This window comes from Acomys minous (genome assembly GCF_964271855.1).
Source record: "Acomys minous genome assembly, chromosome: 14".
In the NCBI taxonomy this organism is placed as follows: domain Eukaryota; kingdom Metazoa; phylum Chordata; class Mammalia; order Rodentia; family Muridae; genus Acomys; species Acomys minous.
The window spans coordinates 44013522-44030767 of NC_140496.1; the positions used below are offsets into that span (position 1 = coordinate 44013522).

Here is a 17246-nt window from a genome sequence, read left to right on the forward strand (position 1 = left end):
ATGGCTTCTGCATCCCCAGTTTATACTGTCCCGTTGGCAGGGAATGAGCAGCATCTAGATCCTAAGGGCTCTGCCTTAAATTGGTCCAGGCCTCTTTACATCCAAAGCCAAGGGTGGCTGGGAGGCCCCAAGTGTCTATAACTTCTCCCTGTGGGAGGGGCGAAGGACTTGCCACTAGGACCCACGGCCACAGCCTGATGTCTTGCTGCAAAGTATGTAGATCTACTTTTCTTCCAGAGAAAGCATCCCAGCCCCCCCATCCAGCTAAGGATAGTCACATAACAGCTCTCAGTATGGAAGGTGGAAGAGAGACAGGTTGGAGGCAATTGTGGAACGCTACTTGGAGACAATTTCCCTCATGTAGGCCCTAAGCAAGGCTTTCCTTTTCCACTAACTCCTGCGGCTTCCCCTCTTGAAAGTTGTTCTATATCCACCCACCTGCAGCCCTCAGGTTGTGAGAACAGTCCACTTGTTGGCAGGAGCTTGGTGCCATTATTTTAAGTCAAGGTCAACGTTGTTTTTACTAGTATAACTTTCTCAAGCAAACAAACAAACCCTGATGCCTTTTTTTTTTTTTTTTTTTACCTAGTTTACGTCTATTCCATCTGGTTGTATGCATGGAGGTCAGGGGACAACCTGCAGGAATCTGTCCTCTTCCCAGCATGGGGGTTCTGGGGCTCAAGGTGTTGAGTCTGTAACCTAACCTGAGCCATCTTGCTTTGAAGCCTTTTATTTAATTGCTCTTAGTCTGTGTATCAGGGACACTCAAGCTTGGAAGATTAAAGGGTTTTTCTAATATGTGCCGTAGTTCCCAAATAATGTCACTGAGACCCTTATCAACAGTCGATTTGGACACTATGGCTAGGCCTATGGTGAGCTATTCTAACCCATCTATGCTGGCCTGGACTACTTCCAAGCCAGGTGGCCTGTTACCTACCAACTTAGTCTTGTCCTGGCACCTGCTTCTTCATTGGTGTCCACATGGTGACACCCTCCTGGTAACTCCCTCACGGTAAGTACCCTCTTCTGCCCAGCTATTGGCTGTTGAGCTCTTTCTTAACCAGTCAGAGGGTGACGGAGAACAGTTTGTACACAGCATTGAGACAGGAGATGCTTCATAGAATTGACAGTGCCCATGTCCAGACTGCAACCAGAAATCAGCATTTGAATACACAGTGCACAAAAACATCCTCCAACACAAGCTCTTATATATATATATATATATATATATATATATATATATATATATATATATATATATATTTAACTTATTTTATATGCATTGGTGTAAGGGTGTCAGATCCTCTAGAATTGGAGTTACAGACAGTTGTGAGCTGCCATGTGGGTGTTGGGAATTGAACTCAGGACCTCTGGAAGAATAGTGAGTGCTCCTAACCACTGAGCCATCTGTCCAGGCCCACAAGCTCTCCTCTAAGCCTGACTGGTAAACCTTTCTCTCTAGGACTTGATTCCCTAACAGAGGAGACTATGTACTTCTCAACCAGCTGAAATGCACATAAGACATCTCTGAGGATGCTGTGACTAGAGCAGGTTGGGTCTGTTCGGCTCAAAGCTTTCAGATAAATCTTTGTATTTTCTTTTTGGTTTTTGTATCTTTTAAATTGAAAATTCCAAAGTCCCAGAACAAAAAAAGCCCTTTCTACTCAGTTCACATCCCAGAAGGAAAAAAGCCAAAATCTCCCCTTCCTCCACACTGTCCTAAGTACTTTTCAATTCAGTGCCCTCCTTTGGATTATGCCCTGCCAGCTGGTGTCTTGCTGATCTCTGTTGATCTAGGGATGACTTTATTTAATCCCATGTACACACATCTCTTGGATTAAAGTTGTGTCTTAGGACTGAGTCACACCAAACAAGAAACAGATTTTTAAAGTTCACAATCTCAGAGGGTCACAATGGGATCAAAAAGCCTTTAACAAATAATGGATTAAATCTCTGAACTCTAAGCCAGCCCCAATGAAATGTTCCCATTTATAAGAGTCACCATGGTCATGGTGTCTCTTCATGACAATAAAACCCAGATTAAGACAGTTAACCTCACCTTGGCCTCCAGAGCTGTGCCAAATATATATGTTTTTAAATTGTTTAGAAGTCACCTAGAGTGTGGCATTTTGTTAGAGCAGTCAGGCAGATGTGGCACCTTCCCCCTGGGTCCCAAAGAAGAGCTTCCTTCAGTACTGACATTACCTTCTCACCCTGAGTTACATTCCTGCTGCCTGCCCGCTCTCCACAGCAGGATGCTGCGTCCCTCAGTGCTTTATTTGGAACTTATAGGGCCCGATGCTTCAGAACAATGCATTTTTGCATTTTATAATGTTATGATTTATAGGGAATTAGTTTCTGTATCAGAATCCATGAAAATTGGTGGTAAATGGGATAGACAGTACACAGTGTACAAAAGCCCATCTGGGGGGGGTCGGGTTGGGCTGCTGAGTGTTGGCACCAAGGTCATGAAGTTCCTTAAACAGAGATCGACGTTTCCTTCTGGATTGTACAAAGCAATAAACTCTTGTCATAAGAATCACACCTAAGCTTCTACTTCTGTCAAGTTGTAACGCCTCACCCTTATTCCTGGTCAGTGGTTTCCCTTTTAATATGTGGTCCTTTTCATAGGATAAAAGTGATGTGGAATTTTAGGCCCTAAGATTAATTTTATGGTCAGATGCAAAGAAAAAGTGGGTCTTAATTGTTTAGCCTGTAAAGCTTTACTTGTTTAATAATGTGTTCTTAACCCATGATTGCCTACTTCTGATTGTCGCCAGGAACTTCTTCCAAGCTGCCATAACCAAGTATCAGAGGCTCTTTTCATTCTTAAGTTTGCTTGTAAGGTGAGACTGTTACATGGGCAGCTGTTTAAGGTTGGCACTCTTTGGTGGCCTCCCTTTCTCTGAGAAGTGGGGGTAGCGGGACATGGGGGTGGGGCTGGGATCAGGCTGTGAAGTGAGGAAATAAATGAAAAAAGAAAAAGCCTTGGGCAAATGATACCATTGCCTCTGAACTACTTCACCCAGAAAGCAAACTCCACTAAAACCTGAAAGGAATGGAATTTAAATGGCAAATTTACCGTAACAAAGATTTACTTTTACTCCATCACAGGTCTCTCTCTATAGCCTTGGCTAATCTGGAACTCACTGTGTAGACCAGGCTGCCCTCAAACTCACATTGATGGTAAAAAGTGCTACAGTGTATTTAGTCTGTTTAAAAGTTTACAGAAGATGTATCAAGTATCTATGATTAAAACTTGGAGATAACCCTCTGTTTTTTTTTTACAAAGAATGCAGATTGCAAACAAATACCAAAGTGTAAGACACCGTGGTGGGTGTGAAAGATGGTTGTTTTTCTAGTTGTGCTAGTGCCTGTCACCTCCAATATTGCCCTTCCTGTCCTGTGTACAGGCTGTAGAGACAGACTGTTTCCAAAGATGATGGAGGGAAGGCTCAGTGGCTAAGTTCATGCCGTTCTTGGAAAGTTCTCAGCACTCAGATGCACAGCTGACAACCAGAGCTCCAAGAGGTGCCTGGGTATACATTACTGCATGCAGACAAAACAAACAAAACAAAAACCAACAAAACAAAAGAACCTTTAAATATGTTTCCAAGTTCATATTCTTTCCCACTAGCTTGCCTCATCTAACCTGTCAAGGGGAGGTGGCTTCTGTGGTGGTTTGGATGAGAATGGCCCCATAAGCATTATCTATTTGGATCCTTGGTCCCCAGATGATGGAACTACCTGGGAAGGGTAGGAGGTGTGTCACTGGGAGCGGGTGTTACAACAAAATTTATCTGTTTGGCCTAGGAAGCCAATAACTGACACAAAGAGACTGAAGAATCTAAACTGCTACTAACCTAACAAACTAAAACTACTTTAATCCTCATAACCTACACATATCCCAAGCATTTGCCAATCTGATCCTTCTCAGGCCACTTCTCCCCTCCAACTCCCTCTGTCAGAGGTCAACCATCAACTGTCCACTTTAACTGTCAACTCCTGGCTCCGCCCCTTCTGCAGGAAGTCCCGCCTTCCACTTCCTCTCCTTCTGCACAGCTGATTGGCTAAACAGTGCTTCATTGACAGTTGTTATATCCACTCAAGACATTCCTCCACAAGTGGGCTTTGAGTTTTCAAAGGATTTGTGCCCTCCCAGGTGAGTTCTCTGCCTCCTCCTTGCCGACCTGCTGTCATGTCTTTGCTTAGTCCTTGTGGACTGTATGCCTCTGACATAAGCCCATGTTAAACGCTGTTTTTTATAAGTGTTTTGATCATGGTGTCTTAGAAAAGACTAAGACAGCTTCATTTCCTAACTGCCTGATACTATAGGAAAGTGTGATACCTATATGCTTTGGGAATAAATGACTGGAGATTGTTGAAATTTGATTTCATATAAATTATCTATGTAAAAGACATAACCCAGGCCAAGGCTACACAGACAAAGGAGGATGGAGGGCACTTGAGGAGGACCAGCCCAGGGGTCATAGTGTCAAGTGCTTGGAATATATGTATGTTATAAGGTTTAGAGTAGTTTGTTTAGTTTACGAGTAGATTAGAATCAGTTCAGACTCTGCCTGGTGAAGTACGTTTCAGTCTCCCTGTGTCAGTTATTTGCCTTGTAGGCTGAATGGATACAAAATACCGTAACGCACACGGGCTGGAGAGATGGCTCAGAGGTTAGGAGTACTGGCTGCTCTCCCAAAGGTCCTGAGTTCACTTCCCAGCAACCACATGGTGGCTCACGACCATCTATAATAAGATCTGATGCCCTCTTCTGGTGTGTTGGCACACATGCAGGCAGAATAGTGTATAAATAATAACTAAATCTTAAAAAAAAAAAAAAAGTAAAACACACAACCACAATCTAAAAGAGAACCTCACAGGTAGGTATCCAGAGAGTAAGTTATGAGTTTGGTTCTGAATAGTTTCTACTGCATACAAAATCAGTTTGCGTGTGTGCGTGCGCGCGCGCGCGCGCGCACACACACACACACACACACACACACACACACACACACACACACCTCGCTTCAGAGGACTCAGATTGCCATGTCCATGTGGCAAACACTTTTACCCACTGAGCTATTTCCCTGGCCTCATGAAACCACCTCAAGAATTCTAGATTTCATGGTACACTGCAGTGGTTTATCTTCTACAAGCTTTTCCACTCTGTGTTCCTCCAAGTGGAGATTGACACTAGTGCTAATGGACAGTGATGTCATCTTAGAGATGGTCAGGGGAAGTGAGCCTAGCTGAAGAGTATTCTCAAGGAAAAGAAGCAGAGGCCAAAGAGATGGCTCAGCCATTAACAGCATGGGCAGCTCTTGCAGAGGAGCCAAGTTCGGTTCCCAGCACCAACATGGAAGCCCATGACCACCTGTAAATCCACTTCCAGGGCATCCGTGCCTTCTTTGGGTCTCTACGGGTACCTGCACACATGTGTACAAACACAAACTCAGGCACACGAACAGACAAAATAAAAACAAATCTTTAAAAAATTACTTTATTAAAATGCTGAAAAGAACTAAGAAAGCAAAACATATATACATATATATTTACCTTTTTATTAGAGAAAATAATAAATTCAAGTAATTTTAAACAAAGTCAGATTAGGATAAAGAAATAAAAAAGCCACTTGGCTATTCAAACTCCTGTCAATTGCATAGATCTCGTGTGTTCCTAGCAAGCGTTTTAGTTTGGGTTGAACTGTCAGCCATGGCACCTCCCCAAAGGGAAACACGGCCAGGAATTTGCAGTGATGTTTGCATGCCTTCTCGTGCTTGCAGTGCCAGCACTGAGAGGCTGGGGTAGGAGGCATGCTGCCTGGGCTGCACAGGAGTTTCAGGCCAGCTTGAGCTACAGAGTGGAACCCTGCATCAGGAAAACTATAAAAATAAAATTTTGTTGTTCGTGTATTCCCACTGCAAGCTCCTGAAGTTTAACCAAATGTCCATGCTGAGTGAATCTGCAACCAAGAGAGTTCAAACAGCTCTAACCGATCTTCAGAAAATGTGTTCACACATGAGTTGTGTGCCAAGCCTGATTTACATCAACTTCAGAGAGGATTTAAACCCTTTGAGGCGCAGTTGTTTAACTTGAGATCTATTTTCATTTAGAATTATTTCAAATGTCTAGTTCAAGGGAAAAGGAGGAGCCCTTGAAAGCTGTGCTAATCTCTATTATTGCTAGGTAAATTCTAGTTATGGCTAGCTGTGTGTTAAAACTCCACCACGAATTTGTGACGTTAGACCACGGCCATGGGGACAGCGCTCACTCGACTTCTCACATCATCCTGAAAGATGCAAACAATGTCATTGTCTCTGCTCGGCCTCCTTCAGGGAAGTGATGCTAGGGTTTATTTTCAGTGTGTGAGTTCTGAACATACCTACATGAGGGAGTTGAAAGGTGGGGTGCGCATGCCTGCAAAACAAATGCCAACTCATAAAACATTCCATGGGGACTTAGCATTAAAGATGTCCTCTGGTCTTCATGTGGACTTAAATGGCCTTTCAGAGGAGGGACACCTGCCACTATAGGGTAGAACGGTCTGCAAATGAAACTTTTTAAGTGGAACAACACTGCTGATAAGGTAGTTTGGAAGGTGCAGCTGTGAGGGTGACAGCAGACTCAGGATCCACGGGACCTCGTCAGCAGGAAAGCATGGTTAAAACACACAGCTGCAGGGCTAGATTTAGCCATTAGGATCCCACAACAGTAAACAAAGCCTCCCCAGTAATGATCCATAGAGAAGCTGTAACTTAAATGGAAAATATATTAAATTTTATTTTCAAGATCAATGTGTTCACATGCAGTTTTGTGAATGAGGTAAGCCATTTAAGCATCAAGTGGCCACAAGAGCTTGAAAAAAAAAATAATCTCTGCATTATTTGGTTTTGAAAAGCCTATTAGCTTGTGCTTACATGTAAACTCTGCTTGCCTTTTCATTACCCAGTGATCGAATGAGTGACACTTAAACGTTTGTTCAGTTGACACACCTGTCAACACAGCACCTCTTCAAGGAATCTCTAAGTTAACTGACCCTAACTGCAGAGGAAGACAAGCAAGGTAAGTGTGGCTCACATACACTTTAGAGTGCTGACAGAATCAAACTATTATACACGAACTTCATCACTTTCAGTCTGTAGAACGGAACACACATCTTACTGTAAACTAACCCATATCTTCTTGCATAGCCATTTAAGAGAACGGTCCAACAGCTAGTTTTTTCCAGTAGCGGATGAACGACAACACAAGCATGTGATTTTTGCTCTATAAAACCAAAACCCTCTTCCAACTGTTAAAACTGTAACCTGCAAGGACGTTAATCTCGTGGGTCGCATGTAATGTGCCACTTTTCCTTTATTCTAAATTCAAAGACCAGTCAACTTCAAAGTTCCTTTTCCCCACCCCCCACAAAGAAAGAAAGAAAGAAAGAAAGAAAGAAAGAAAGAAAGAAAGAAGTATTTGAAAGAGTAACATCGCTAGATAGTTAGAAAGAGCTCGCGCAGGTGGATTTGCTGTCCCTCCCTCTAGGGAGTGGCCGTACTTGACGCCTTCAGTCTTTCCGCACCCTCCGCTTGCGTAACGACTTGACTGGTGCGTCCCCGGATCCTGTGCTCTCATCAGCTTCTTTCATCTGGAACACAAGGAATGATGGGAATGTTTCCTGTCACGTGACCTGCACCTAGTCAGCGGTGGCAGCAGGCTGCTCTATCACCCAGCGCCGCCATGTTACACAGGCTCCCACAAAGCCACCTTGACGTTTTATTTGTTTACACTGGCCTCCTGGCATTTTCAAAATAAAGCCTGCTTATCAAATAAGCGTGTGACAAAGAGCACTACAGCCACCCCTGCAGCGTCTTATTCATAACTCCAAACGTGGTCTCAATCTTGTAGGAAGTAGTTGTAGTTTCCCCGGTGGGATTAGGAGACACAGTCTCTATGGGGGTGTGTGGGGGGGCGGGGTGTGTGTGGGGGTGTGTGTGTGTGGGGGGGCGGGGTGAGTCCTGAGATGGTTTCACAGAGACTATTTCAAAACTGCTGGAAAGAGAACTTCCAGAAAAATTAGAAGGGAGGGGGAAAACGTAATGTCTTGACAGTTTTCTCTCTTTTCTTTACCTTTCGGAGTGTGTTTGTACCTAAAAGCAAACTTTAAGAACAAAACCCGGGCACGGAGACATTATGTGGCTAAAGTCATTCAGAACACTAATGCAACACACCAAGTTATTTTCACAAAATTATGCTATTTAAAAATGATTTATTGACAAATATACACAAGAAAACAAAATAAGCCTGGCGTGGGGGCACACACTTTTAATCCAGCACTCAGGAGGTAGAGGCAGGTGGATCGTTGTCAGTTTGAGGCCAGCCTGGTCTACAAAGTAGGTCCAGGACAGCCAAAGATACACAGATATGCCCTGTCTTGAAACCAAACCAAACCAACCAACCAAACAAGCAAAAGCAAAAAAAAAAAAAAAAAGAACCCCTCAAAAAAACCAACACACACACACACACACACACACACACACACACACACACATACACACAACCAAAACCAGCACCAACAACAAACAAAAGAAAACAAAACTAAAATAAAATGACTAGAAGGTGGTTTGAGACAAGTCTTTCAGCAGCTCTGTGTGTTCCGCAGGAGGATTGCATTTTAAGTACTCAGTGTTCTCTGTACCAAACGCAGTCTGCCTCACACTGCATGTGGCACAGGCAGATGCTCCCCCATCAGGTGTCACTGGGACGCCACATAACCGCTACAAACTTGTTTAAGGGTAACCTGGAGGCACGTACTCAAGGTTGTGTGTGGGGTGGGGGGCACGGTGAGAGTTTGTTCTGTGAGGAGGGCTTACCTCATCCTCTGATCCAGATTTATTCAACTTGTTCACTTCCTCTTGCCCTTCTATGATTTCACACTCTTCTTCACTCTTCTCTTCCGGTTCACCAACTTCCTCCTCTAGAATGCACATTTTATCAGAGGCAGAGACTCCATGAGTTAGGATTTTGCTATAGAAGAGTATTAACAATCAAGGGGGATCTATTTACATCCCCAAATTACATAAGCTATTTCTACCCTTCAAAACTGAAAATACTCGGTACATTTATAATCTCTTTGAAGCAAAGGGTAAGGTTCTAAATTATGATTATATAATACACAAAACCCAAACAGTCCTCAACGGGCTGGCCATCATGTCTTGGCGACACCCTTCACTTAGGGTGACCTTTGTGTTTTTCAGTTTGCAATGATTGTCGAGTCTGTAGGAGCTGCCGTTCACCCTTTCACTACAGACTCTCCTGTGGATTCTGTTAGCCAAGTCTCCAACTTTGTCACTGCCATTACGAGAAGACAGGAGGGCTATGAGGAGGGAGGGAGAGGAAACAGAGGAGGAAAAGAGGAGAGAGAAGGACAGAGAGGAGGAGGAAGAGGAGGAGGAAGAGGATGTAGCATCACACATAAAAAAGAGAGCGTGTCCTGAGAGCTACCTAAAGTCAAAACTTACTTTATCAAAAGTTAGATTTGAGGAAACGGAAGTCGGCACATGTCACCTCTGCCTTCCTCACACGTTTCCACATGCATAGTGAGGTACAGTTCTGAACTGCAAAACTGCTTCTAAAATAAGGCCCTTTTGCTATTTAAGCCCTCCCAAATTAGTTATTTGTGAACGCTCTCTACAATAGACAGACATAAAGCACTAATAAGTTACAAAGACTCTGAGAACTTACAGGCTAAAGAAGTTAGACACACACACACACACACACACACACACACACACACACACTCTTTTAAAAGAACTTAAGTCTTGCAAGCTGTCCTCTGACTTCCGTGTGTGCTACATGACATACACATGCACACACATGCATGCTGCCTTTGAGTCATCCACGCACCCGTGAGGAACCCAGAGGTTCACCAAGCTAGACTGGGGTGGAACCTTCTGGTCTGCTGTGGGTGCCCCATCGGGGGTGAGGAACTGTCCCTCTGGTCACATAACCGTGCACACAGCAGCTCATTTGTCATCTCGGAAGCAAAAGACACTGTGCCATAAGGACCAGCAGTGTAGACGGGGCGGCTCCTCCAAGGGCTGGCCCTCTCAGAGGACTGCTAAGCCACACGGCCAAAAAGTCACATGTTCTTGGCAGTTCCAGTGCACATTGGACACTGAGCAGGACGGGACAGTTCTCGGTCAGTGCTGGTGGGCCAGGGCACTGTCACAAGTCCCCAACACAGTCTTACCCTTTTCCATGATGGCGACGTCACCCATGTCACCAACGTCACCAGCACTTGGCTTCTTTTCCTCTTCCAAATCTGGCTTCTCGGGGGTCTTCTCCTCTTCCCCGTGTTCCAGAGCTGCCTTAGTTTGCGGTTTACATATGTCAGGTTTTTTAGGCTGCATATCTTCATATTTTTTCTGTGGTAGTTGAACAAAAGCTGTTTTTTACTAAAGCAAAGCACTATTTATTTTAAATGTTATTTTAGTGCATAGATACTAATTACTGAAGTGGACAATGTGTGTCCTCTCCATCATAACATTTATCTACCATTTTTTTCTTATTTTGCACTAACTGGTAGGGGCATAAAAAACTCAATCTTACAGGAAACGAAAGTCATTACATTTACATCGTGTTCATTACATGACTGATTCATACAACTCGGGAACACAAGCAAATCTGAACAACTAAGTTGAAAAAGGTGTGTTTTCTTTACCTTTACTTTTCTCGGCCGAAAGAATGAAGTGACCAGTGCTATGGGCAACCCCACCATCACAAGGTACACGAGCCAAAGCCACGGGCGTTCCTCTGTGGCTATCATTAGCTGTCTGAGTACACCAGGCTGTGGGAGAAGTCAGCGCAGAGTTCACAAACTGTCACTGGGAAATACAGATTATGTACGCCATTTACGCCACCTGCTACACACACACACACACACACACACACACCACACACACACCACACACACTGAAAAAGACACCTGTGACAATATACTCTGTTAATTAAATAACTTCTGGGTAAAATCGCTCAGGGATTATTGCGTTCTCCTTTTCTTTTATAGAACAATTTCACAAGAGGCCCCTTGTGTATTAATTTTATTTTATTAAAGTAAAAATCTACATATTTCGATTGTAGCAATCAAGTTTCTATAAAGAAACCAAATGGGGCCAGGTGTGGTGGTGCACACCTTTAATCCCAGCACTCTGGAGGCAGAGGCAGAGGCAGAGGCAGAGGCAGAGGCAGAGGCAGAGGCAGAGGCAGAGGCAGAGGAATCTCTGTGAGTTCCAGTCCAGCCTGGTCTACAGAGTGAGTGCAGAACAGCCAAGGCTACCAGGAGAAACTTGTCTTGAAAATATAAAACAAAGCAAAACAACAACAAAACAAAAATAAAGAAGAAGAAGAAGAAGAAGAAGAAGAAGAAGAAGAAGAAGAAGAAGAAGAAGAAGAAGAGAAAAAGAAGAAGAAAAAGAAAAAGAAAAAGAAAGAAACCAAATGTGGGTGAGTGAATGGTTCAGCAGATTAAAGTGCCTGATGTGCAGGCTTAGTAATATGAGTTTGGTTGCTGGCACCCACATAAAGTGCTGTGTGCAGGATCCTGCAGCTATAATCCTAGAAGGCTCAAAAAATCAGCTAGTCCTGAGCAAATAGCCGCAGTGGAAACAAACACAAAAATGTTGAGTTTAGGTTTCTTGGTATTTCTCTAGGTGAAAACCCTTGAGCTGCATATAGATTATGTTAAGACTTAGCCTTGCACTGCCATCATGGAAACACAAAGAATTCTTTCTTAGTGCACGGACCACAATTAGACTTTGAATCTCATTAAAGCTATCACAATTTAATTAATGAAACGAGGACAGATATCTGCATGCAGAGTTCACCATAGAGTCTGCAGGAAAGCTAAATATTCTGTCTATGAGATGTATGCGAGTCCGTCTCCTGGGCATTAGTAATTATTGCATCTGTGTGTGACCCACAGCCAGGAGTGGGTCCCGTGACTCCGCCCATCGTTACATTGCTCACCTGTGGTCACTCATACCTCATTAGCATTTGCCACCATTATCTTCAGTTCCCAGCCATCTGTAGCCCAGTGATCTGCCACCTGCTTTTCTGAACAGATGATAAAATTATCAAAGTAGATGTTGGGAGTCATGGACCAAAGCTCTAAGCCCAGAGCACTGAAAGAAGTCAGAAGGAATGGGTGGTCATCTTCAAAATAATCTGGGTTAGGAATCTTCTGAGGACTCCAGATTCCCTGGAGAAACAGCAAATGAAGGCGTTTAAAACAAAGTGATGTCGTGAAATAAAAAGGAACAGAAGAAACCTTTTAAAAGGGATGGGGAGATGGCTCAGTTGGTGGTGTGCTTGCCCCTGTACGAAGGTACATGGACCTGAGGTTAGTCTTATTTAAAAAGCTGGTGCTGTAGTGTGTGTCTGTAAGCCCAGTCCTGAGGAGACACAAACAGGAACCCCTGGAGTTCGTCGGACAGCCAGTCTACTTGAATCAGAAAGTTCCAGGTCTAATGAGAGAAACTCTTGCACACACACACACACACACACACACACACACACACACACACTTTGTGATGAATGCTATGAGGAAAGACTACAGTAAAGAGTTAGATTATAACCACATTTGCACACTGTGAGAGACACCAATGAGTCATTAGAAAGACAAACTAGAAGGTTAAATGAATAATGTAAGAAAAGCCAGATCACCCCAAAATGTCTGACAGTTTAAAAATTCTGAATTTTAACAATGTTAAATGAATAAGGAGTTCACGAAACACAGACACTAATTATTGAAATGAGCAATGTGAGTCATCTCCATGAGAAATCATTTGTTTACTTCTGAAATAGAACTTTATTCCAAAGTAAATATCAATTGGCTATTGAGAAGAGAATTTACATACATATATATATGTGTGTGTGTGTGTGTGTGTGTGTGTGTGTGTGTGTGTGTGTTCCAATTGCAGTCATCTCTCCCCTCACTCTCTCCCTCTACCCCATCTTTCCCCACCCGATGCCCCCCACTCCTGTCCCCACCCATAAAATCTATTCTATGTTCCCCTCCCAGGGAGTTCTTTGCATGACCCCACCCCCACCCCTTTCTCTTTCCTGACCTAAATTAGTTGACTTTCCTTAACTTCAGAAAATTACAAATCAAACTTCGAAAAGCTACAGGACATTGTTGAGGATTAGGTTAAGCGAAAGCTCGACCTTACTCCGGACCTGGGACAGTGGTTGTTACCTGGTAGTTAGGGTTATTGATCATTGGTGGCCTCCAGATTCCTTTGTATTTTGGGTTATCAATCATGGGAGGTTTCCATTCGCCACATCCGATTTGACAGGCCGGGTTAGGCATGTGTGGTGCCTCCCACTCTCCATCCATGTCGTCACTCCTGAAGTTATCAGAGCAGGGGGAATACAGTGACTTACAGTCTTTGCAGGAAGCAATAAAAAATAGTAAATAATCAAGATACATTTGGCACCTTTTGTGCAATTAAAGAATGCTTACCAGTCGTCAGGCTTCTGAGCGTTAGGATTGGGGATAAATTTTGGCTCATCATCAAGCCAGCCATCAGGCTTAACGGCACTTGAGTCTTCTATTTGGGCAGGTTCATTTTCATCCCTGTAAATACACAATTGTAATTATTGTATGTTAAGAAGTTCTTACATACACATGTCAAAATGCCCAGAAGGTATTGTGGCAGTGTGTCCTATCATTTGGTCTGTGTGCCTACTAAGGGCACCTTACACCCCAACACACACACACACACACACACACACACACACACACACACTTCATTAACTTGTCTTGTGTGGTCTTGCATTCCATGCACACTTGTGTACACACTTTGTCGCATAAACGACAGTACTGCATACCCAACATGCTCCATCTTGCTTCTGTCACTCAAACTCAGCCAGCGACAATTCTGGACTGGATGCTTACTGATATGGTTTGGACTTTATATGTTGGGGGCTTGGTCCCCAGTGCAGTCGAATTCAGGGGTGAGGTGATTGGACCGTAAGGGCTTTGATTTCACAAATGAACCTAGCTTCAGATGCCTAGCTTGCCAGATTTCAAGTGGGGATCTTGGTATATAAAACAATCCTTCTCTGCTTGATAATACACTCCTTTCCCAGGTGTCCTGGCCACACACCCACCAACAGTGGAGCCAGGACAAAATGGCTGAAACTGAGCCCAAGTCTGTCTTCCTTATGTGTTGACTCCTGAGCGTTTTCTGTCACAGTGAAAGAAATCTAACCCAGACACTGGCACCGAGGAATGTGTTCATCTCCACAGCTCCCCCTGCCCGTGTGGTTGAGAAGCCTTTGGAGTTTGTATGTGTGTGGGAATAGCTTGGAAACATCTAGAAAGAGCTTACAGGGCTAGCCGGAAGCAGAGCTCAGTGGGCAATCCCAGCGATAACTCAGGCAAGGTAGGACATGCTGAGAGGAAAGCAGATGTCGGAATCTAGCCTGGATATCCAGAAGCATGGTGTCTGCAGCTAAGCTAGGCACGCGCATGTGTGTATACAAGCCATCCGTATCTCTTTAGGTAGCTTAGTCCCTTTGCAATAAGAAATTAGCCCTTTGTTGGCTATATGCTGTAAAAATGTAATCTTTCCACTCTTTCAGGGTTTCAAAATATCACATTAATTTTTATTTATTTCTGGCACTGTGTGCAAACACATACACACGTGTATGTGCATGTGCACTCTATGCCACAGCACACAGTTAGTTAAAGGGCAATTTGCAGAAGTCTGTTCTGTCCTTCATGCGGGCTCCTGGGGCGAAACCCTGGCCCCCAGGACCTGTGGCAGGCACCTTTACCTAATAAGCCAGCTCACCCAGCCCTCATGCGCCTTTAATTATATGTTTTTGGTGCTTTCTCTTTTTAAAGACAGGGTCTTGTGTACCCATGCTAGCCTGGAGCTTTCTGTGCAGTCTAGAACAGCACTGATGTCCTGACCCTCCTGTTCACAGTTTCCAGTGCAGAGCCACATGTTTCTAGCACCTTACCCGCCCTATCATTCTTCCTTTTGCCATATACAAAACATATGTTTTCAGGCAGCTGACTGTATTAACATTTTATGATTTTTCTAATTTATGTCATATTTTAAAAAATTCTTCCTACTCCATTTAAAAAATAAAACTCTCCATATTTAATTCTCCTATTTTAATTTAAGAAGTAACACATAGGAAGAGAGCCCTGAGGAGCTTGGGCATGGTGAGCCGCAGAGTGACCCAGACGTCGGCATCCCTGTGGAGAACGGACTTTGTGATGTCATCAGCTCAGCCATGGCTTCTCACACAAGCCTTGAGCTGCAAACCAAACCCAATTCTGCTACATTCACAGTCAGAGTCAGTCTCTGAACATGTACAGCAAGCAGATGGTGGCGTTTGACATAGCCTTTCTTTTAGCATCTCCTAACACAAACCTAACGCATTGGACTAATGCGAAGCTGTTGTCTACAGCTTCTTCCCCTTTCTGGGTCTACAAGTCTGAAGTGGTGTGAGCTCCTGGGACAAAGGATGGCTTGGAAGTCACTACTTACTTTCTACCCAACAGCTTGCTCCTCCCACTTTCTGTAAAGCTCCCTGAAGGAAAGGCATCCCACCATGGCCAGGAAAGACATCCCACCATGTCCAGGAAAGGTACCCCACCATGGCCAGGAAAGGTATCCCACCATGTCCAGGAAAGGCATCCCACCATGTCCAGGAAAGGCATCCCACCATGGCCAGGAAAGACATCCCACCATGGCCAGGAAAGGTATCCCACCATGGCCAGGAAAGACATCCCACCATGGCCAGGAAAGGCATCCCACCACGGCCAGGAAAGGCATCCCACCATGGCCAGGAAAGACATCCCACCATGTCCAGGAAAGGTATCCCACCATGGCCAGGAAAGGCATCCCACCATGGCCAGGAAAGGCATCCCACCATGTCCAGGAAAGGTATCCCACCATGGCCAGGAAAGGCATCCCACCATGGCCAGGAAAGACATCCCATTGTGGCCAGCGTCTCTGTGCATCAGCACAGACTCATTTGGTTTTCCTAACAAGAGCCCGTGTTCTTGACAGGTGGTCACAACAATGTTTGAAAACAAGTGACTGGAGGAAATGAATGACTTTTCACATAAAGACAAAGAAAAGAAATGTGAGACAATGGCAAACAATGAAACACACAGTGTAGAGCAGCTGCCAGGATGCCCAGGGAAGTAGCAGCCAAATCTACACACTGCACAAACTGCCTACCTACATTCTAAGAAGCTCAAAGAGCCGGAAGGAAGACCTCGTGAGGAAAAAGAAACCCACACCAGAACAGGGCAAAACCAAACCTACGAAAACTGGCAGTGTGGGGAAAAATACCCTAAAACTGAAAATCAATGACACACTAGGCAGAGATCATCAACCCATCATTACGAAAGCAAGCCTCAAGGAAAGTGATGCCTCGTCAGAGAGAGCCGCCCACACTGCTTAGCTGTCAGTAAAGACAGTCTTCAAAAACTATGCTGATGTAAACACACTTTCAGACATGTAACAGCTGGGAGAGCTCACAGAAAGCAGAGTAGAAAAAAACCAAATACATGTCGCCTGTAAGAAACCCACGTTAGGGCCATCAAGATGGCTCAGTGGGTGAAGATGTGGGCTGCCACACAAGACCTGAGTTCAATCCCCAGGACCTGTGGGATGGAAGGAGAGAGAGCTGACAAACTTGGGTGGTCCTCTGACTGTCACACGACATTGTGGGGTCAAGGGAAAGGACCAGGTGCTGTGTGAGATTTGGGGAACGTGAGTTAAAACAATAAGCTTCCACTGCAAACCTTTTAGAGTAGTCCAAAAGAAAAGAAAACAAAAACAGAAACAGGATGCTGCAAATGTAAAAACCAGCTGACACCCTTGGGTGAACCTGGTGGGAATGCAAAATGAAATAGCTGGGGCCTCAGGAAAGGCTGGCAGTTCCTCATCAATTTATACACATTTTCTGAACAGCCCACCAATGCCTACGCATTTACCTCCAATAGCGGAAATTTATGTCCATCCAAAATTCTGTCTGTAAATGTCTATTACAAAATGTAATTACTTGTAATTACACAACACTGGAGCATCACAAAGATTTCCATCAACCTGTGAATGGACATGCCAATGATGACACTCCGTGCAATTGCTGCAGACAGAAGTGCCAGGACAGGGCAGGCTCGGGAGCCAGATGAAGACCCTTGTGAGGAGATGAAAACGCGA

General features: G+C 44.2%; 1 protein-coding gene and 1 long non-coding RNA gene across 3 annotated transcripts in view; one reads left to right on the forward strand and one right to left on the reverse strand.

Annotated features, from left to right (window-relative positions):
• The first annotated feature begins 1256 nt into the window (after window positions 1-1256).
• LOC311582449 lies at window positions 1257-3269 on the forward strand. Its single transcript, XR_014774123.1, has 2 exons — window positions 1257-2846; window positions 3115-3269. It is a non-coding gene; the product is annotated as an uncharacterized lncRNA (long non-coding RNA).
• A 3495-nt stretch (window positions 3270-6764) lies between these two features.
• Window positions 6765-17246, reverse strand: part of CLGN (calmegin) — a 30315-nt gene continuing 19833 nt past the window's right edge. For both annotated transcript variants that reach the window (XM_084756555.1, XM_084756556.1), the window contains exons 9-15: window positions 13517-13630; window positions 13250-13400; window positions 12038-12253; window positions 10718-10843; window positions 10247-10421; window positions 8868-8971; window positions 6765-7642 (exon numbers count right to left, since the gene is read on the reverse strand). In XM_084756555.1, coding sequence (XP_084612681.1) covers window positions 7562-7642; window positions 8868-8971; window positions 10247-10421; window positions 10718-10843; window positions 12038-12253; window positions 13250-13400; window positions 13517-13630 — 967 coding nt within the window. In that variant the 3' untranslated portion in view covers window positions 6765-7561. The remainder of the gene's footprint in view (window positions 7643-8867; window positions 8972-10246; window positions 10422-10717; window positions 10844-12037; window positions 12254-13249; window positions 13401-13516; window positions 13631-17246) is intronic.